The 22,995-nt window shown below is 40.2% G+C and overlaps 1 protein-coding gene across 1 annotated transcript in view; it reads right to left on the bottom strand.

Annotated features, from left to right (window-relative positions):
- The window catches only part of mrpl23 (mitochondrial ribosomal protein L23), a 47,796-nt gene that overhangs the window by 2,347 nt on the left and 22,454 nt on the right, over nt 1-22,995 (bottom strand). Inside the window, exon 4 of the mRNA XM_003440546.5 lies at nt 21,839-21,912. Coding sequence (XP_003440594.1) covers nt 21,839-21,912 — 74 coding nt within the window. The remainder of the gene's footprint in view (nt 1-21,838; nt 21,913-22,995) is intronic.

The raw sequence follows: 22,995 nt of genomic DNA, 5'->3' as shown, positions 1-22,995 counted from the left end.
AACTAAATGTACTGGATGCTGGGGAGCACCGTGACAGTTCTATTTTAAAGCTAGCAAGAAACAGCAGAAAACCATGGTGGTAGACAAAGCCATCTGGGTGAAGCAGGAGCACTTCTTCATAAAAGCAATTCCCCAGGAAAGACATTTCTAAAGGTAAGGGACAGGCAGTGTAAAGTCCCTAAAGTTGGTGGAATATGTTCACTTAACTGGTCGACTGATACCAGTTAGAAGATCATTACAAAAATCAAAACAAGAGGAAATACTCTAGAGTCACTGAAACATTGTATTAAACGGATCCTCGCAATATTCCAAAGGTGGTAGTATCAAGCCTTGGTGATCTTATGGGTGATCTTATGGGAAGGGATAGCTCAGTAGGTAGAGTGGTGGCCCCATGATCGGAAGGTCAGGGGTTCGATTCCCCTGAACAGCTACCCTGAGGTACCCGGGGATCAATAAAGTACACTTTCTTTCTTTCTTTCTTATTGGAGTGTTTCTGAAAAGTGAGACTAGAATCAAAAATCAACCTCAGGTTTTGAACAGCTGATTTAATATGTGCAAATAAAAGACCACAAGAACAGTAAATGGAGTGGTTCTTATATAGCGCTTTTCTACTCTACCTGAGCCCTCAAAGAGCTTTAAACAACTTACCTCATTCATCCATTCATACAAGCACTTTTTGTGCTTTTACTAAGCAAGTGCCTTTCTATCCAACTTTCACACACATTCATACGGTAATATTGAAACACCAACCTTCCGATTAGTAAATGACCTGCTGTACCTCCTGAGCTACAGCCAGCACTGTAGCCACCCCTGCATCCAGGATGCAGCTTGTCTGTGCCAATTATACAAATTCTTGTTTTGTCTGAAACGCACACATCCATTTCTTAATAACCGTTCAACATTATATAAGTTTGAAAACATTAAAAACGAAGTGGAACATAGAGCTGCATTTCATTGGCATAGCAGTGGAATGAAATATTGTATCGCTGCCTAATGTGACGCAGCGGTAACATCACACAAAAAAAGACAGGTCCCAGTATAGACCCCTGGGGGATTCCACAGTTCAGTGCACAGTATTGGGAGGTGTGGTCACTAGGGCTGTTCGATATAACGATATATATCGGATGACAATATAAAAACGTCTATCGTTTCATTTTACGCTATTGTTTGTTTCGTGGTGTCGCAAAATAAACTGTTTACGGCAATATTTTTTCAGCGTTTTGATGGTCACTGTAGTGGCTATATTAATTTCCTAAAGTTCTCTCTTTCTCTTATATTTAATATAACCACACAACAGACGGACAAGCGCTTGTTTTTATGCGTTGTCGTTAGCAACGACGGTAAAACCACCTCGTGTCCGCTTGTTTATTTTCCACATAAACCTTTCACAATAAAGCTCAAGATCCTGTTGAGACTTTTCAAAATAAACTGAATCATGTGAAAGATGCAGAGTATTTACGGATGAGAAGCAAAAAAGAGCCGTCAGGTGCTAAAAAATAAACCTTAGACTCAAACGTTAGAACAGGCTTTTCCCCGCAGCACGCTGTGTAATAAATACTCACAAAGAAAATGGTGGCCGTTACAACCTATGTCTAAAAATGTATCGTTTCATGCATCAGTTAAAACACTCGACTCCAGGTACGCGACGCCCAGCTGGAAACACTTCACTCAAGTCGAGCTGCCCGACATTCACAGAATTTACAGAAAATGTTACATTTTTGTGATTTATATCGTTATCGGACGATAGATGTCTTAATATCGGGACATGAGATTTTGGTCATATCGCACAGCCCTAGTGGTCACCAATGGAAACAAAAAATGTACATTATAAACAAATGTGTTTGGCACAACAACGCATTCACACAATGGTTCTGCTTGCCAAAACTGCTGCAGAGGACAGATAAAACAAAACAAAGCAAAAAGAGTGTCGTAGTCACTAAAAATATATTGCGACTCCCGCAGTGTAGAAAACAACAAAACAAATGAAAGAAAGAAAAAAATTTGTTTGAATTGTTAGATATGATCTATACAACTGCAGAGCTGTCCCAGATATAACAACTCAGTGCTGCAGCCTCTCTATTAAAATTTGATGGTCTACTGTATCAACTGCTGCACTGAGTAGTACTAGAACAGAACATTCACTGCTATCAGCAGTTCTTAAGATATCATTTGTAATCCTAATAAGCACAGTATCACTTCTTTGATGCTACATAAAACCTAACCTTTTCAAAGATACTGTTCTGATGTAATGCTTCAACAAGCTGTAGACAGACAATCTTAAAGTGTTTTGCTATAAAAGGTAACTTGTTATCCAACTTCTCTGTGGTAGCCCAAACCTGTAGATAGCTGTGAGGGAGCTAGGAGGAGGCTGAGAAATCAAGTTTTTGGTTGTGGCTCGAGAGGAAGGGTAGCAGTTGGGGGAAAACCAAAAGGCAGCTTTAGGGGATGGCAAGGAAACATCACCTCTATGTCCTCCTGCCTCCAGCTGATGACCCTGCAACTGACATTCTGGCAGTGGTGGAGGTGTGACAGGCTTAGGAGAAACATCTCAACCGTACAAGAATCTACTACTGCTGCTGCCACCACTGCTATTACTGTTGCTGCTGTTACTGTGTTTACTACTTTAATTACTGGTACTATCCATCACTATTGCTACTGTGACTGCAGCTGTTGTTGTCATCAAATTAACCAAATCTACTTCCACATAAAAGCTGAGCAAGGGAGAAAGTAAAACTGAAACACAAACAGTTTAATTGGATCCAGTTAAAATTTTTTTTTGCAGACATCTACATTATCACTTACAGTCTACCTTTTTCCCCACCTGATGTATATTAGTTTTCCATATTTGCTCTTTCAACACCATGAAAATATGAGAAACGTCATGTAATTATACAGATAACATTGTTGTTCCGTCTTTACAAGTGCTTTTTTCTAGATGACCACAGAACACTCACACCAAACCCAGTCAGAGTTTATGCACACTTGTAAATGTTTATACTAGAAATGGACCAATCCGATATTACATATCGGTCCGATACTGACCTAAATTACTGGATCAGATATCGGCGAGAAATAAAAAAAATGTAATCGATACATTAAATATCAAAAAAGCACCTCACAAAACTTGCGACATGGCGTAACTCGGCTCATAACCGTAGCACGTAGGAGCAGTATGCATCACCTGATAGAGCGGCTGTGTGTATTTGTAGCCTCTACCAAACCAGCATTTCATCTCCGAGGAAGTTATCCCAGAGAGAAGTAAAGCAAGTGTGTAAGTTCATCTCTGAATGTTTGTAAAGCATTCCCATGTTAAGCTTAACAACCGATATATGGAGCGACTGTCTCTCTCTCTTTTTCTACGTAGCTGACGGCTGGTAACTGTGCAGGGGCGGATCTAGCAAAGTTTAGCCAGGGGGGCCGATAGGGCATGAACAGGGAAAAGGGGGCACAAAGACATACTTTTCTTTCTTATTCTCATTTAAAATGTCTAGCTTTTAATAAATAATTAACCGAATCTTACACCCAAAGTTTTAATCTGATGTAAAATGTATAGAAGTCCATTACTGTATATAGTAACTATTAAGTCTAATATACCCTAGTAAGCTATACTACTTTTTCCTTTGGGAAGGTACCATCTGTGCAGTCTGCAATTCTGTTGAAGAAAGATGTTGAATCTATTTAATTATCTTTGAAAAATAATTTATTTCTGTGCATTTTTTTTCACCCTGCATCAAATTAAAGCTGATTACATCGATTAAGCATCATGAGTTGGAGGGTGGGGGGTGGTTCCCTTTTTTTTTTTTTTTGCTGGGAGTTTGCAACCCTAGTAGTTAGGTTGCTTAATATTTCTGCTAAGTACTCTTTAAAATACCAGAATAGGGAGGATGGAGTAGGTTTAAGTTTATTAGATTGATCAGTATTGCTGAACTATGAAATATTTTGGGTGCAGTGTATTTTTTTACATACAGGTATAACAGAATAGCTTTAGTGTTGTTGTTTATTTAAACTTGAGTATGAACCTATACAAAATGCAGCAAGATATTAAAAAAAAAACAGTTTTATTGATTAAAAAACACACTATATCGGATTCATATCGGTATCGGCAGATATCCAAATTTATGATATCGGTATCGGACATAAAAAAGTGGTATCGTGCCATCTCTAGTTTATACTAATAGATTATTCTGCAAGTTTTGTGCATCTTTATGATGTGCTGTTTGGGGTTTCCAAAAAAAATGAAAATAAGGATCATTAAAACTGTAGTTTACACTACCAGCTTCCACTTCATAATAAAAAACCTCTTAAATGACTCTCAGATTTATCAATTATTGTGTGTAGAGGCCTGCTACAATAAAAAATAAATTGCTTCAATGAACACAATTGTCAATCAACTAAATATGTGAAACATTCTGTATGGGGTCAGTGTGTAGGCGTTAAGGAATGGTCTGGCTCTGATGTGAATGTTACTTTGTCTGTCTCCAACCCCCAAAATACCAAGAGAAACATGCATATAATTGCTGCAAAGCATAGTTTAATTCCCAGAGGGAGAGGCAACATGAAGCTAAAGATGCAGAATGAATCCGACTGTGTCTACTGTAAAAATAGCCATGAATGAGGACAGCCTATAGCATTTTGGGCAATATGCTAAAATTTGACATACTCCAGCAACTGGTAACTGCTGATAGATTTCAGAGTCTGCACAGTGGTGTGAAAAACTGGCAAACAATAAGCTTACCAAGTACAAGCTCCAGTAAGCTTATTAGTTCATAATATGGTTGGGCATGAGAATGGACCCTCCACAATGGTCTTTGTTCTGCAGCACTCGCCTTGGACTATATGATCACAGTTCTCCGCGGCACTACCTGCCAAAACCCTGGTTCTGATGAGGATTTCCAACAGTGTCTGTGTACAATTCCTCACACTGCTTAACACAACAAAAAGTAAAGCATTACCACCAATTCTGTATTAAATGAATTGTTTTAATGAGTCAGAGTAGTAAATCAAAAAAGAACAATCACCTCAACTGCCGAACACTGGACATTAAAAATAACCAAATTTGTTAAAATTCCTGCATCTTGAGTTTGCAGTGATTGTGTTATGTGTAGAGTTACAGCTGAAAGAGCAAAAGCACAGCTGTGGTCTTTCTTTGTGTGTATGGTAATTTTGTCAGTGTCACAAGATTAAATTCTGGCGTGTCTTGCCCAAGTCATTACCCCTGTTTTTGATTAGCACTCAAGCACCAAACCCCAGAAAATGGTATTTGGAAAAGCCTGACTAACTCCGTCCAACCATCCAAAACACATTATGGAAACTGCTATTTTGGTAGGATACTTCACACAGGCCTGAAATCATGTTACTCTCAACATGTGGCCATTTGGGTCTGAATTCTGATACCAGATTTGAGGAGTGCCTGGAGAAAAACATGCACAACCTTCAATCAAAAGCCACCCTGTTCTTATGTTTCCGTCTTGCGGCAACAATTGCATTTCAAACTACAGGAGGTTTTCTAGTGAGTGCAGCTTATCAGTAAGAGACGACTGTGCAAAATAAGTCAGGCACAGACAGAGAACTGCCAAACACCAGAGAAACACCTGGAAAACACCAGTACAGCCAAGGTCTTCAGTGTCTCGCTGCACTCTCGCACACTGTCATCGAGGAATCCAGAATCCAGAACGCAAACACTGGATGAGGCCAAAGGAAGTTTCCTTGCAGGAGTAAGAGAAGGAGAAAGGAGAAGGAGGTCAAAGGGAGAAAAATGGGGCTAGAATATACGAGGAAGTAAATGTGACAGGAAAAAGATGAAAGTAGGAGGTGACGAAGGAAGGGGTCTACCCCAGTGCTATAAACACAAGAGCTCACAACAACATGAACAATGAAGCAGTGAATGAAACAAGACTTCACCCGACCTGAACCAAACATTGTCGCATGACAATTCCCAGTTATACAGTGCAGTTCTGGACACCTTATGTATACAGACAGTGAAGATTAATACCAGCCTCGGAGAGCGCGATTCACAAAAACAACAAAGCCCCAAGACTGAAATCAACAAAGAGCTGAGACTCGTTAAACAAGTCTTATTGTTGGCAGCAGGCCGCGCCCTGTGTGTGTGCGTGCGTGCGTGCGTGTATGTATGTCAACCGTCTGCTGGACACATTTCCGCAGTGGGAGAAAGTGTTGGCAGAGAGGATTCATATTTTTGTTTGAAATGTATACATTGCACCACAGCAGAGGCAAAACCCCCAGTCCCATCCATCTCCTTGCGCTCTGAACTAAAACGATCTTTCCTGTGTGTCTGTCTGACTTTCTCTGTGTATCTGAGTAAGAGAGGGAGTGTGTGTATGACTGCATATTGAGTGATTTATGGTGATGACCTAGTCCTGGCCAAAAAGGACAAAAGTGGAGAAAGAGGCAATATTATTATGGATATTTCTCTTCAACATTTGTTCCTCTAAGGGTTTTATTTCTGGTACTCGTTTAGTTCCTAGATGACAAAATGAAGGAGGTGTATTTTCCCTCTCTCTACATCTTTGCCATCTTCAACGTGCTCCCAGTTGACTCAAGCTGCCATCCAGGAATATTGGGAAGCGATCCCGTACTGCCATGAATGTAAACATACTCCTCTTACGCACATGAACAATCCATTACAACACAGTTCTCCTCTCAGTGGGGAAAAGAAAGAAATGGGTGGTGGGGGGGTAAATGTTGTCACTGACTCATTACCAAACCGTTTCACTTTTCCCATCTGTAGGTACATGTATATTTCTTTATTAAGCTCTAATTCAGTGCGTTGTTTTGCTCCAGGAACTGTGCATTTAGACTGTCAGTCTAGCCAGTGTCACATTTGGGGACCACTGTCAGAGATTTAACCAGTTGGTGGGGGCAGCTGTCAAATTAGGAAAAACAACTGGTGTCAATGTTTTCTTAACCGCTACATTCAGCAGGAACTGAACTGCTTGTATGTAGTTCATGTAAGCCTCCCAGGCAACACTGTACTTGAGTGAAATGACCCCATCTGAAACCTGAGTTTGTCGAATCCACATGTGCAGTCCTGCACATACACAAAGTCATACACACGACCTAAGTAACCCTCTTTGCTGCCCCCAGAGAGGGGAAAACAGACGACAAGGCAAGAGATGGAAAGAAACACATAAAGGACAATTATTCAGTTCGATCGACCTGTGTTAAACTGAGCATGCAGTCATAGCTTAAAAACAGCTCTAAGAAAAGAGGTTTTTTTTGGTTTTTAAAATTGACTCCTTGTGGGTGCATTATTAAAACAGTTGTAATAAGTGTCCTTTAAGAAGAGGGGGAGAAAAAAAATGAAATTAATTCAGAAAAAACAATGGCTGTTATATTTAACTATAAAATATGGAAGCCACAGTTGCTCTGGATGGATATGTTCAAGTGTCTGATGAAAACAGGGAAATGCCAGGTGACCTGGAGCTGAATAGAACATTGTGGCACAGTCGCAAGCTGAAGACAGCAAAGGCTAATTCAACCTGCTTCTCTGGACTGTGACCAGACTTCATGATGTGAAAGATGATATATTAAGATCTTGATCCCTCTGAATGCCAAGGATAGAATAGGAACTATGCCACGGCTAATAAAAATAATAATAATAATAATAATAATAATAATGATAGAAAAAAGAGGTCTGATCACTAAACTCCATTGAGGTAAGTTTGATTTCATTTTCCAATATCCCAAATCCACAAAATAGCCTTTTTCATATCACATTTTATGTCCTCTGAAATGAAAGAAGCATGGAGCAACATTTTATTACTTTAAAGACTGTTTAACAGCTGTAAAACTACTCTCCAGGTCAAATAGTGACTTTCATTCAGATAATCTCAATAAAATCCATGTGAAAAGACCTAACCACTCTTTTACAGCCTGAGATCAGCATTTCTTTTGTGCTCTCTCAAAACATCAAGCACCGAGAGTTATTATGGAGCTAAATAAGTTGTGACTGTGAGGTGGGGGTCAAGTACACCACCTTCTTGGATGACCACAGTTGACCAAGTTAAAGAAAAAGGAGTTCTTCAGGTGGTTATACAGCCTCAGAGGGCTTTAAATGGTCTGAAAATCGAAACTGAGCCATTAACGCCAGCTCTTATACACTGCCAGAAAAACAATCCCCACATTTGATAGGGGACACAAAGATAAACTGATAAGCTACAAAATCACTTACAAGTGAAAAGAATAACACGGATCATCTAATTACAACGCTGAGAAACCCTAGACCAGGGCACGCATGTAGCTTTTATGTTGCCATGTACCACAGATGCAATTTAATGTTGCAGCTCAATGATATTGAGCTGATCAAAAATCAAGCACATGTAGACAGATGCTAATAAAGTGAGAGAGAAATCTGGGTCATGAAGAGGCGGAGAGGTGCTGACAAGACGGTGAGAGGCAGTGGCTTATGTGGCTAGAGAACAATGTGGTGATGTGAGGTAAACCGCATACCATGATGAGGTAAAAGACAGACACATCTTGAATAGTGGTGTGTGTACATGTGCGCAGAAGCCGTTTAAGAGACACTATCCAAACAGGCTGATAGTGATTTTTAAGGTAACGATACAAATACAGACGATACAATTCCCACTTCATAAATACAAGTGAAAAGGGGTTTTAAACAAAATTTAGACTAAGTAAAAATCATATCACAATATGAGGAAAATTTACTTATAATTAATATTAATTATAGTTCCATTTCTGACGATGGAAAAAAAACAAACAAACAATACTGTCAATCTACTAAAACGAGGTACCAGCAGCAGCATTGTACTGCAGTATTAGTGACACATTCACTGCCACAGTGTTAACCACCTAAAAGTAAAGGTATACCATGACTGCTCAACACTTTAGTTTAATGATTTATTGATATCATCAAATAATGAAACGGAAAAAATATTTTCTACTTGTGAAGTTGTATCTTTGATAAGACTTTTCAACCAGCTGCTTAAAGTCATTGCATCAGTAATGAATAACATGCACCATTTGCTCTTCCTGTCATATGGAGTGCAGCTAGCAATGCTCGGTGGAGTCATCTGTTTACATTTGGGTTGCAGATCACCAGCTGTTAGAATCTCCTCCTTTGAAGCCTGGTTGTAGTCATTGGTGGGGTTTTTTTTGTTTTTTTTACCTCAAGTGCTTTGTTGTTTCCAGCTTTTTGAAAAGCACTCTGCTTTGTTAGAGGTAGCTGAAATATGTCCATTTTTGCCAAATGGTCATTTGAGGCCATCACATGACTCTTCCTTTTTGACATGTCTGGACATGTCTCCTTGGGAATGTAAATACCTGGTGTTGCCATAGCAATTACATAAGAATTTACATTCTTTGCTATCAAAAATATGGCAGCATGGTGGTTATCACGGTTGCCTCACAACAAAAAGGTCCAGGGTTTGAATCCACCATGTGTCCGGGCCTCCCCATGCCTGCATGGGTTCTTTCCAGGTACTCTCAGCTTAGGTTAATTGGAGATTCTAAATTGCCCGTGTCTGTCTATGCATTAGCTCTGCGAAAGACCGGTGACCTGTCCAGGGTGTACCAATTTTCGCCCTGTGGTAGCTGGTATAGGTTCTAGCTGCCCTGCGACCCTGAACTGGATAAGCGGAAGACGATGGATGGATGATCGCAGATGATACGATTTGACATAGCCCTACTCATAATAGACCTTTTGATCCATTTTTATGTGAAATACCGCTTCATACTTTTCCTGTTGTTTTATATAAAAGAACAACACTGTCAGGTTGTAAAAAAACAAAACAAAACAAAAAAAACCCCACACACTTAAAATGAAACTCATTCGTAATAGACCAACAGTAATGACACCAACTTAAGCACTAATGTCTAAACATCTATAGTGTTGCAAACATTTTCTTTGTGTTTCGCTGTGCCCAAATATAGTAAGTCTATAGTAGGTCAATGTATTATCTAAGGATGTTTTCCCACGTGCACTGTATGGTTTAAATGGTTCAGCTGTTAATGTTTTAGTGCAATGTCCAAGGTACTGTCGTCAGCTGAATCAAACAAAGCATTTCTACTGGGAAGAACAGGGGAAATCACTAGAAGTACTAGTTACAATACCTTTCAATACCAAAATTCTAAAATCGTCAAAGAATTTTTTCTTTCTCTTTTTTTTTTTTTTTTTTGTAATACCACAGGTGAAAAACTATACATGGTAAATACGACTAGTGCAATAAAGGCATATTTTGGGTTATGGTGACATGACTTTTTTTTTTTTTTTTTTTTTTTTTTTTTTAGACAATTGGCACTGTCATTGTGAAATCAGCTATGCTCTAAAAGCTAAAACGTTTGCAACAGCTAATTATAAAAATAGATACTTGAGCTAACATAATGTAACATTAGACCTTGTGGTAATTTTAGTGAGATATTCTGCAACCACCCTAACGTTTTCTGCGTCTTTATCTTGTGAATGTGTAAAACACAAGATGAACAGTGCATTTTCATCTGCAATTACAGAGAGTAAATGGTCAAAGCAAACTAGGCGAGGCAGGAAAGGCAATGGAACAGGGCAGGAGAAGAGATGTAGCCAGATGATTGTAAGTGGCTCCTGCTGCCAGGCTCCTGGGTGTGCCACACATTCACTCTCACTTTATCTCACTGACATACACACACGCACACACACACTCTTCTGTCCAAATCTCTTGGCAAAAAACAGTTCCAGGAACAGTAACATTAAGTAAGGAGAGTGGGGATGTAAAAGAAGTAGGTATTAAAATACAAATTAAATAGCACCCAGGAAAGACAGCGAAATTAAAATGATTTTGTGTGAAAACATACGAACAAAATTAAGTTAATTTACAATATATTACTTTAGCTGGTTAAAAGCCTAAAACAAATAATCACTTTCAATGAAAAACAGATGAACTGTAGAAACCAAGAGTACTTTGCTATGGCTTATTTTAGGGTTATGACCCTCAGCCTCCCTCCAATTACAATAACATCTCCTCCACAGCCCTTTAATGGCCAAATAACTTGGTCAGCTTTGGCAAGCAGTAGTATATGTCCTTGTGTGCCTCACTGTCATTCCTGCTAATACTATGTCCTACCTCTAGTGTTAATTCAACCATGCAGAAAATGTCAAATCCATTTGTTGGATAAGAAGAGATCTAAAACCCTTGTGTATACTTGACTTTGTGGACCAGGAGTTAAGAACGTTGGTGAACATCGCCTCTAGTGTCCAACTGAAAATACTTTAAGATTTATCGCTGAAACCCTCTGACATACTAGTGTAGGACATCCAGTAATACATAAGCACATACTTCTGCCCAGAGACAAATAGAGGGCGTGAGTGAGAAAGTGCATGTGTGCACGTGCGCATGCATGATAGTTTTCATGCCTGGGCATGTCTGCTCCCAGCCTGCTACTGGAGACATTGGAGCCTGGTAACAGAGCTCTCAGGAAAATATCACCACCTAAATACACATCCAGCCACCCACAAAGACGTTCACATCAATCTGATCTCAAACTGGACACTCAGATGATAATAGGAGAAGTAGCAGCAACAACAGTGCGCTCACACACACAAAAATATCTGTCCATATTAACAATAATGACCAACAACTAATTGAGTTCGACTTCTTCAGTTTTTCCACCATCCTCCATCATACCTTAAAGCCATATTACGCCTAAACCTTGCCTATCTCTACTGTTGACCCCCATTACAGACATGCAGAAGCATATACATAAACAGCTGTTCACCATCATTATCGCCTGCATGTATGTCAGTCACCCCCACAACCCCCTACAATGTAGCCTAGGGCTGTGCGATATGACCAAAATCTCATATCCCGATATAAGACATCTATTGTCCCGATAACGATATAAATCACAAAAATGTAACATTTTCTGTAAATTCTGTGAATCTCGGGCAGCTCGTCTTGCGGGAAGTGTTTCCAGCTGGGCGTCATGGACCTAGAGTCGAGTGTTTTAACCAATGCATGAAACGATACATTTTTAGACATAAGTTGTAACGGCCGCCGTTTCCTTTGTGAGTATTTATTACACAGCGTGCTGCGGGGAAAAGCCTGTTCTAACGTTTGAGTCTAAGGTTTATTTTTTAACACCTGGCGACTCTTTTTTACTTCTCATCTGTAAATAATCTGCTCTTTCACGTGATTCAGTTTATTTTGAAAAGTCTCAACAGGATCTTGAGCTTTATTGTGAAAGGTTTATGTGGAACATAAACAAGCGGACACGCGATGCTGTTACCGTCGTTGTTGCTAACGACAACGTATAAAAACAGGCGCTTGTCCGCCTGTAGTGTGGTTATATAAAATATAAGAGAAAGAGAGAACTTTAAGAAATGAACATAGCCACTACAGTGACCATCAAAATAATGAAAAAATATTGCTGTAAACAGTTTATTTTGCGACACCACGAAACAAACGATAGCGTAAAATTAAACGATAGACGTTTTTAATATCGTCATCCGATATATATCGTTATATCGAACAGCCCTAATGTACCCCATTTTGATTGCCAACACTTGTAAACAACCCCACAACACACACACACCTTCTCAAGCATCCCTTCCACCTACCCCACACCCTCCCAGCCCTAGACCAAACTATCTAGGCTACCAAACACAAACACAGCTAGACCCTTGCACAAAAACCAACACACTCACCCCTACATGCACATGAACATAAACATCCCGGCGTTGCCCCTGCCCCCCTCCCTCACTCTGAGGAATGTGGGGACCAGCTGGTGGAGAAAATTAAAAAAAATGAAGAAGCATACCAAAACAGGAAATACATCAGCACAGGCCTATCAGAACATGTTATCAGGCCGGTGGCAGCACCGCTGAGAACACGGGCGGCGCCGTGTGCTGATTGGCTGATCAAAGTGGCAGCTGTGTCATTACAGGTCTAGAGGTCAGGGGTAATCAAGAAAAGGTTACGAGCATGCGCGCTTGTGTATGGGTCGGTGTGTATGTCTGTGTTGCCATGGCTATCTAAATAAGGAGAAACTGGAGAGAATGTGGAAGGAAATGAGGGTGAGGAGAGAAGATGCTGCAGAGAGAGATAAAGCAAAAGTAAATAGAAAACAACAAAAGGAAAGACAGGAGACAGAGAGGGTGTAAGAGCCCTGAAAACTATTCATATAGCTCAAGTGAGCCGTTGTGAGATTTGTCACGCCAAATTACTATAGCACTGTGCTTTTGAGACATCTGCACTGTTTCCATTCTGTTTTTGTGATAATAATTAAACGTGCCCTATGCAAATCCCTCTACAGCACAGTCACTGCATTAACACTTAAAGCATCTAAATTGGACATAAGAGTCAAACGTGAAGGGACAACTAAGAGCCTCCACTACAGTGATTAAAATTAAAAAAAGAAAAGGTTTGCATGTGAGATTCCTAGACCCTGCTCTGCTCTCTATAATTCATGTTCTCTCTCTACTGAGTTCTTATGAAACCTGCACACACACACACACACACACACACACACACACACACACACACTCAAATCAAGACACATACAGGGAGATTGGGGGGGGGGGGGGGGCTTACAGAGAAGCCTGATTGCCAAGAAAAGCTTCTGCTTTCATAATGCTCACCACCAGCATACACACATGTCTGTGCACACATATATATGTAAACACACTAATTAGTGGATTAGCTTATGCTTTCCTTTAAAAGATTTATATGCCTACAATACTGATACAGTTATGCACACGCAAGGATGCAAGACTGTAGATAAACTGAAAATCGCTTTATCGCGTTTGTTTTAATCCTTATAATAAAGACCTTTTTTTTAAGCCTCTGTTCCGTCAACTGTGCATCATAGCTCAGTGCACTCCTGTGATACACTCAAAACAGCATTTATTAGATATATCTGACATTCTCGAGTCAATCTTTCAGGCGGTCGATTCCATTATGTTTTGAATAATTACGCAGATCTGTGCTCCGTATGTAGGAATATGACAAAAGTCATATTGGCACCGGATATAACTCACTGTGAGCTTTTAATTTAAAACCTCAATTAACCTCCTAGGACCTGCCGTCCACATATGTGGACATCACATTTTTGGTTATTTTGACCAAAATACTCAATTTTGCTCTACATGGGCCTGATATCCACTTACGAGGACATTATACTGCTACTGTTCTATCAAAATTTTAAATGAATATCCTCATTTGTGGCTCTCATTTTTCTTAAAAACAAAAATAAGGTAAAAAAAAAAAAAAAAAAAAATCTGGAAATTCTTTGTTTTTACATTCATCGGGCCCCAATATGCCCAAATATTAAAGAGAAATTAAAAATGCATGTTGTGGAAGAGTTCGGGTCTTAGGAGGTTAATACCATTCAAACTAAATGTGGACAAATCCTTGGACAAATCTGTTTTTTTATTTCAGCTGTCAATCAGAGAATTAATGGTCAACCTTCCTCACAAAGAAAAAAAAAATGAACAGCCCATTTAAAAAATAAAATTCTATAAAATTAAATATTTGGTAAGAAACAGTGATTCAGTGTAAGTATAGCAGCTAAGGCCTCAGTATGCATTTAAAGTTAACTTCTGTGCTCCATGGCCCATCATATATGAGACAATTCTCACAAGAATTACTAGAGGTACAAACTGAATTGAAATTGCATTTTCGATAAATCATCCCACCCAAAGGGGAAGATGAGACCGCCTCAGAGGGAAAAGTGCAGAAGTTAAAAATGTTAATTGGCGTGATAAGCAAGGGTGAGGCCGAACAGAGAAGGGAAGGAAGCAAAGCGGCAGACGGGCAAGGCTGTGTGAGGAAAGCCTGTGTTTGCGTGACAAGGTGAAAAGGAGGAAGAGGGAGGGAAGGAGAATGGGAGCGATCATGATCCAAATAGTTGAAAATAATAAAATTCCACACAGATAAGCAAGATTTCCCTCAGCTTCACTGCCTGATTCAGCACCTCCAGTTCCATAGAACAGGGCTTCACTCAGAGTGGATAACAGGAGGGGAGGGGCTGGGGGTCAGAGGGGTTTGCAGCACCCCATCCTGTACCCCCCCCCCCTACATCACCACCCATTATCCTAGCCAGATACACACAGTTGCACATATACGCACAACCATACTGTGTCTATTATTAAGCAACAAGGAGTCAATAACAGATACATGAAAAAAAGGAAGACTAGTAAGAAAAGCTATACAGCAAAACGTTGCCATCTAGTGTCAGTCAAAAAGAGAAGAGAGCCATACTTGGCCATAGCTTCCTTCGCATAATCGCTCTGAATACAGCTGTTTTTCCTCTTCTCCTCTTGTTCCTTTTTTTCAGCTGTGTCACAACTCCTCCATAGTTGCTACTCAGCCTAACTCAGTTTGTTTGTGTCTCTCCCTGCGCCGTTTCACTTTGAGAGATGCCTTCCATGTGGATTGAGCGGGGGTGGTGAAAGCGACTGAAAGAAACATGGGAAATGAGCAATTTCGATTTCAAGGAAGCTACCACTTACTCTACAAGTGCTGGTCCAACCCTGTATCTTGTTTTGTTCTGTGGTCGTCGGGTCAGGACAGTGTTTTGGGGGACAGAGTGAATGTGACTGGAGCATCTGGTTTGCTCCACTGCTGTCAGCAACTGGGGCCAAGGAGAGAAACTTTGACACCTTATTTACTACTTTAAAGAAATCTTGCCCAGCAGCCACATAAACAACAGTAGAGACTTTTCACCTGTTAAACGAGATGACTGTATGAGTTAAAGAGATCCGCCTTTAAATGTGCATATGTGTAAGTGAAGCTTTCAGATATAAAACTACACTGACACTACTATGCTAACAGTGAAATCACTGGCTTATGTGTAAACAAAACAAGCTGCTCATTTCATGACGACTAAAGGCCGGCATCATGAGAATACCTTGGACCATCTGTGTTCCTGCTCTCCCTTCTGCTGCAAGGTTTTTGCTCATCACCTACTTTCACTACTCTCAGCCTTATGCAGACAATCTCTGACTGTATGAAGTGAGCTTTTGTCTACAGATAAAACTCTGAGCTTGAGAGGGATTTGCACAATCATACCCAACAAAAACATGAACTTACATCAATGCTTAGACCCTGCCAGTGAGTCTGGATGACTGTTAATGCGCATGGATATGTCATCTTTGACTGCATTAGGTTACAATGACTGACAAACAGCAGAGACTGGCTAGACCACTCCATGATCTTAATGTGCATTTTCCTTAGCCACTCCTTTGTTCCCTTGGCAGTATTGTTTTGGGTCATTGTCATGCTGGAAGACCCATTCACAATCTCACTTCCTTGTTCTGGCTGAGAGGAAGTACTTGTCCACGATTTTATGGTACATGCCCCATCCATTGAGCCCTCAGTGCAGTGAATCGTCCTGTACCCTTAACAGGAAAACAACCCAAAGCATAATGTTTCCATGTCCGTGCCTGATTGTAGGGATGGTGTTCTTTGTGTCATACTCGGCATTTCTCTTCTTCCGAACACAGCGGGTCAAGTTGATGCCAGAGAGCTTGATTTTGGTTACATCTGACCACATTACTTTCCCGTAAGCCTTCTGTAAATAATTTAGATGTTCCCTGGCAAACTTAAGATGGGCCTGTACATGTGCCTTCTTGAGCAGGAGGACACTGTGGGTGATGCAATTCTTCAAACCATTATGACATAGTCTGCTAAGAAATGGTGTTTTTGGAGACTGTGGTCCCAACTGCCTTCAGCTCATTTAATAATTCCTTCTGTGCAGTGTTAAGCTGATCCACCACCTTTTACCAAAAACAGAACAGCGCAGGGTAGGGGGTAATGATGGAAAATCGTGTACGAATGACAAAAATTGTACATGCAGAAATAAGTTAGTTAATGTTTCAACTTATTGTAGGGTGTCTTCCTCTTGTGCTTACGTTTATTAAAATTATTACCAACATAGGACAGTTTTGGCGGGGGGGGGGGGGGGGCACTGGGGGTGCTTTGAACTGCTGATTGGAAAATTGTACTTTTTGACATTTCCTACACAAAAAGTTACTAAACTGAAATTTTGAGACTGGTCAGCTATCCCATTCTTATATTCCCAGCTTTACCCCATTGAGCTTTCACCATCCATTCTGAGCACTTAGCCCACTAAACTGCTACTACAGCTGGCACCAGTCAGAAAAGTAACATCATTCTAAGAAAATATAATAAGTCCTGCTCCACAAAAACGTTTTACATGCCAGGCAGAAGTACTTTATCGTAAATGTTTGACTGGCGATCAGGGTTTCACTTTCAGGCTAGTCTGCCTGTCAAGGACAAGCATCTTTTTTCCCTTAACTAGGACAAGAGGACACGTTATTGAGCATGCATGTACAGCCTACATGACTCATCTAAGTGAAATACAATAATTTTTACTTGCATTTCCTGTTAACTTTTGCCTTTGCCATCCAGGAAGAGTGAAGCAATGCAGAGAAAAGCTAAAGAACTGAAACAGTTCTCTCAAGAAAGTAAAAGGCCGCAGACACAGGCTGAGTGCACCGAGTGGCTCCGCTATACCTTTTGTACCACACGTAGTGTACTAGTACTATAGCAGATTGCAACCCACTCTTTCCACTGGGGACAGTAACAGGCAACAGGGTTAGTAACTTTTTTTTCAAAGCAAACTCACCTCACTGTAATTGTACAAGTCTCCATGTTTTTGTGGTTGTAGCTAGTCAACGGTCAGCTGGACATTACACCATGTTAATATTCCTACTGTCAGTTCAAATGCAAAAAAAAAACAAAACAAAAAAACCAAAAAAAAAAATAGCAGTTCAACTTTAACTACCTCGATCGACAGTTTACATGATAAAGTATTCTGCAGACTAGGAATTTCAACAGTTGCATTTTTTTTTTCAGGCTCTACTGTGTGGCCAAGTAGCAGAGTACTTCCTGCTGTGTATCACTTGTAAGAAAGGTCAAGTGTTATTTCCCCGAAACCATCTGAAGATTATGTGTGAAAACAACTAAATTTACAACCACTCAGTACAAATCGAAGAGAGAATAACATTTCCTAAAAAGCTGGCAAGATGCATCTTGTATGACAAGTGACTTAAAAAGAGTTATTCACCAAAACACTATAAATGTCACTATAATGTTAACTAAATACCAACTTTGGGGATTGTAATCTGACTCAAAGACAAAAATATGTTTGAAATATGGTGTTGTTATTGAAAACACTCAAAATCTACATCTGTTTTTTATAAATCTCAATCATTCTGGATGTTTTCATTTCCACAGCCATAATTATCCATAAATTGACATTGACACTATTACAGACAACTGTTAACACATCATTTATAGCATCTGTACTAGTAATTCTTAACAGGTACCTGTAAACTATCACTGTAATATCCAAATCATGACCAGTGCTTTAGCTAGATGAAACTTCACAAAGTGATTTACAATCCAGTGGAAAGATGACTAGGAGTTAGGAAGGCAAATGCAAATAAAAAAAATGACCGCATTCATCACTAAATCACTAAACACCCCGAAACTAAATGTCTAAATAAATCTCTAACAAACATTTTACAGAATATATCTAGGCTGGAAAATAACAGCACAAATGAACTGTTAGAATGGTTACAGTGAATTTTCTGAATGGACAAGTGAAACACAAAATTTCAAAGAACAGGTTTCATGTTAATGCCAAGTTCTGGTATTGCTGAACAATAGAAAGAAATTGTAAAGTAATTAAGGAAGTTGCATGCATTCTCTTTTACTAAGAGATAACTGAAGAAAAGGTATGCACTATGAACATTTTAAATTGAAAATAAAAAAAAAAAAAAAAAAAAATTGGTCTACCAGGCACCATGTATAAAAATAGTATAATTTTATTTTGAAAGGCGTTTTCTGCCAAAATGCTGCAGTTTGCCTACAAGACAGCTCAAAAAGTGCAATACAGAATCAGATTTTCCAACATCAGCCCTTTATAGCATCAACAAAATGGAACAATATGAGTTGACCGCGAAAATCTGAAACAAGTGTTACCCTGAGCACATCGGCTTGAGTTAGCCCTCAACTGGGCCAAGCGGTGCATAAAAGCAGTCTGACTTTAAACACATTAGTCCCACTGAAAGCCAGTCAGGCTTAAAAGCAATCTGATTGACTGAAGATTTGTACTGCTGTTTTTGTCACCTCACCACCAGCACCACCACCCAGTTTCACACACATAGAGCCTCTTTCCCCTCCCCCTGATTGCTCTGCCCCGTCTCTGGACCTCCCTGCTCTGGCACGGCTCCATCATGGCCTTGGTCACCTCCTCAGCTCACCCTTAAAGCCCCTCACACTTGTACACACTTTCCCACACACAATGCACATTTCACACATGCAGACACAGCCCACCCCCCCCAGTACTGGGGTGCCCCCTAAGCCTGAGGAAAATGGCCGTCACGGAACCCTGCAAAACGGGAGGCCTCCCCTCAACCACAAACCTAGAGTAAGGAATGAGAGAGAGGGGGCAAACGTATTACTGCTGCAATATTAGCTGATGGAAGGCGCAGGGAGAGGAGGGGGAGCCAAGGATGAGGGTAGTAGAACGGGGGTACCACAGTGTGAGCATCTACCCACAGAAAACTCTTCCACATGTGGAGTCAATTAGGCACAATCTTGTTTTCTACAAACTGCTGCAGAAGAAACAAGGGTTTTCTGGGCCTTTGTGTTTGAGAGTGTGTGTTTGTGTGTGTGTATGCGTATACTTAAAAAAGTGAAGTACTATAGGAAAGGGTGAGGAGAGAGCATGTTTTTCACAAAAAACAGCCAGAGAAATTGGACAGGGTTTTGGTTTTTATATCTAGCCATATTAACAGCAAAGAGACAGCAAATCTGCATTTCTGCATGCAGTTAAATGTGCACGACTTGACAAACCTGCGACATGAATGTGACTAGGGAGCAAATGACACTCAAAGAAAAACATCTATCCTCTAGGGCTCATTATGCATGAATGATGAACATGTCACAGGTGTGTGTACCCAAGTGTGTGCAATGTTCTGCATCCTCCTACCTACAATTGTGGTGCATGTCTGGTGAGACAGAAGCGTCACTACTAACTGTGCTGGGAATTCCTGCCACACACAAAATCACAAGCCACTGCCTTAGTGTTAGACAAGGGGAAGTCTCCCCTTTAAAAGATTCATGGCTGCTTCAATTATGTATCCTCTTTTTCATCCTCTTTTGTCATGTTTAGACAGTTTTCATTATTCATCCATTTCAAGATTGATGGCACCCGGTCGGGTGGGCGGTGCAGTATATACAAGTGTCTACCCCAGTGTTGATTTATCTGGGCAAGATCAAAACAGCAGTCACAAAACAAAAATTGCACAAAACTTGCTTTTCATACAGATCAAAGGGCCATTAATAAAGTGACTTTAGTGATGTTTTATTTTGCAAGTGGTGGGTGAGGGGTGTACAAATACTAACAGACTGAGCTTTAGTGAAATGATCAAGAATTCTCACGTAAAGGTCTGGAGGCAACAGCCTAAGTGAACATGACTACTCCATCCAACCATTTCTCAATATCTGTTGTAAAAAGTCTCATATGAAACCAAAGAGACCATCTTGTGCTTAACTTTTACCACAACCCTTTTTTCAAGAGGGCTGCCAGAGCGTGTGAGCCGTAGGGGCGGGAGCTGTAGCTTCAACATGATCATGATGTTCAAGGAAGTTTGTGATAATACCATAGCCTTTTATCTGTGATTGCAGCTTGCAATCCATCCTTTTTCCATCTTTTGGAATGAGCTACCATCACTGATAACATGACAAAGCACAAATCAAAAGCAAGCACAAAAGTAGCATAGATAGTGTTTTCAGTGGACACTTCATCTCGTAACTCTTCAAGAGGCTGCACAACATTGTCACATAATAAAACTGAAATTGAAAATTATTTCCTAACTAAAATGTTGCCACTTGGGTCAAGCTTTTTACCCAGCTCCTTAAATCCCTCCTTGTCCACCATGTAATTTTCATCCACCGTCTGCTCTTCCCATCATATGGAGCACAATCAGCAAGTGCTCCCCTGATGCTCGGTTGACTCATTTGTTTACTTCACCAGCTGCTAGTATCTCCCCCTCACATGCCATCATAGCTTGGTCTACTCAATGGTGTGCTTCTGCCTCAGGAATTATTATAAGTTTGTTATTTCTACCTTTACGTAGGAACAGTTTTCTTGCATATTTTGCGAAGCACTTTGCTTTGTCTCCTGAAGTATCTCTCCTTTCAGGTAGTAAATTTTCTCCCCCCCAAAAATGACACACTGCTCTCGATCTCAGACATATCTGGTCTTGTTTTGTTATGCACACTCGTAAACATAAATGCATGGGGTAGTTTTATAATTTATATGACACTTACATCAATCATGTAAAAATTTATTCCAGTATTACCATGTACAGTATGATATGGCAAAGCCCTGGTGAGGTGCACAGGAAAAAGATTCAAATTATAGATATGAGATGATATGATGTATGGGGTTTTTCTCAAGAACAAGGGAAGAATGTCAGGTAAAGAAACTGTACTCAAATATGTGTATAAGGAAGAGTGAATTTAAGATGTAGCCTTCAAAGCCAACTGCAGGGCAATGCAACATACCCATCTCAACCCATCCCAGTTCTCCCCTTAAAAAAAAGCCCACAAGAAAAAAAAAAAAGGGGGGCATTGAACTGATGAAAGTTCAATGCCCCCAAAATGCCCCCACAATAAGACACACACACACACACGGCTGTGCAAGAGAAAAAGAGAGCGTTATTGTGGTGAGGTCTCCGCCTTGCACTGTGTACTGGATAGGAGTCTGTGAGCTATAGCTACACTACACACTAACCAGAAAAAAATGGGAGTAGAAGGATGAGTGTGTGTGTGTGTTTATGTTTTCTCACCAGCTGAACGTAGGCTACTTTATAGTCTGGTTGCTTAACCTTCTGGTTTAGATGATTTCTTTTCTTGTTGGACCCTGAAAAAGAGAAAGAGCAGCAGGTATTACTTTTGAAGGTAAACTAGAAAGAGAACAGAGGGACAAAGTGATGATATTTATGAATATAGTGAGAGCATGATTAAGCAAAGATAACAGTATAATGTTAAAAGAAATGAATATCATTATGGCTTATCAGTTACAGATTTATAGTCTCTAGTATGGTAGCTTTCCCCTTAAAAATCTCTAGTTGTATTATTCTCTGTGGGCAGTGTTGCAACATTTTTAGCTGTACTAAGAGTCAGTCAACAAAACGTGTAAAGCACTAATTATCTGCCCAGAAATTACAACAGTGTGCTCCATTCCTTTCTGAACAACACTAGGGAGTCTTTTTCTTTCTTTTTTTTTTCCTCTTGTTTTTTTTTTAAGCAAGAAGCCCTAGCTACATCAAACAACAAGGGACGAGCACAGGGTGACATAAGCCCAGGAAGCAGTGGACTTTAGCTTAATTTGTGCTACCACAAAATATGTCCATTTGCGTATGCATTTCCCTATGGAGTGGTACGGAGAGGGGTTTTAATCAAAGCAAACGTACTCCCCATACAGTCCTCAAAAATCCCAACTGCATATCCCAACTGGACGAGGATGACAACATGTGTCAGCTGAACACTAATTGGTTGACAAGTGAGCCAGAACAGGGAAAGCAGTGACAGTGGAGTTCACCACAAAAAAGAGATGGGGAAAAAAAAGAAGCTTTTTGTATATTTTCAGCAGCTGGCTGACTGACCAACAACAGTACAAGCAAGAGTTTCCCACAGACTAGTTTTACCACATACTTTGTACGCTGTCCCTATCGACAACAGACACTCTCTACAGGTAGATGAGTTGTCCATGGACTGCCAGCAGACTTCCAGTGCATTACCATTGCTGATCCTTAACTTCAGCACTACACAATTTCAAGTCCTGCACAGAAGCCATTGAAAGAAAAAAATAATTTTACGTGTTCTTTCAGTTTCTCTGGATGGATCTGTGCTATCCAAAGGCTCCCTTTCTGGAATCTTGGCTTCAGATAAACTAAAGTGGTTGGTCTGAACTTTGAAAACGAGGTGAAAGTGAACTATTGCA

The sequence above is a fragment of the Oreochromis niloticus genome, linkage group LG7 (genome assembly GCF_001858045.2).
Source record: "Oreochromis niloticus isolate F11D_XX linkage group LG7, O_niloticus_UMD_NMBU, whole genome shotgun sequence".
Taxonomy (NCBI): domain Eukaryota; kingdom Metazoa; phylum Chordata; class Actinopteri; order Cichliformes; family Cichlidae; genus Oreochromis; species Oreochromis niloticus.
This window is presented reverse-complemented; position numbering and strand designations above follow the sequence as displayed.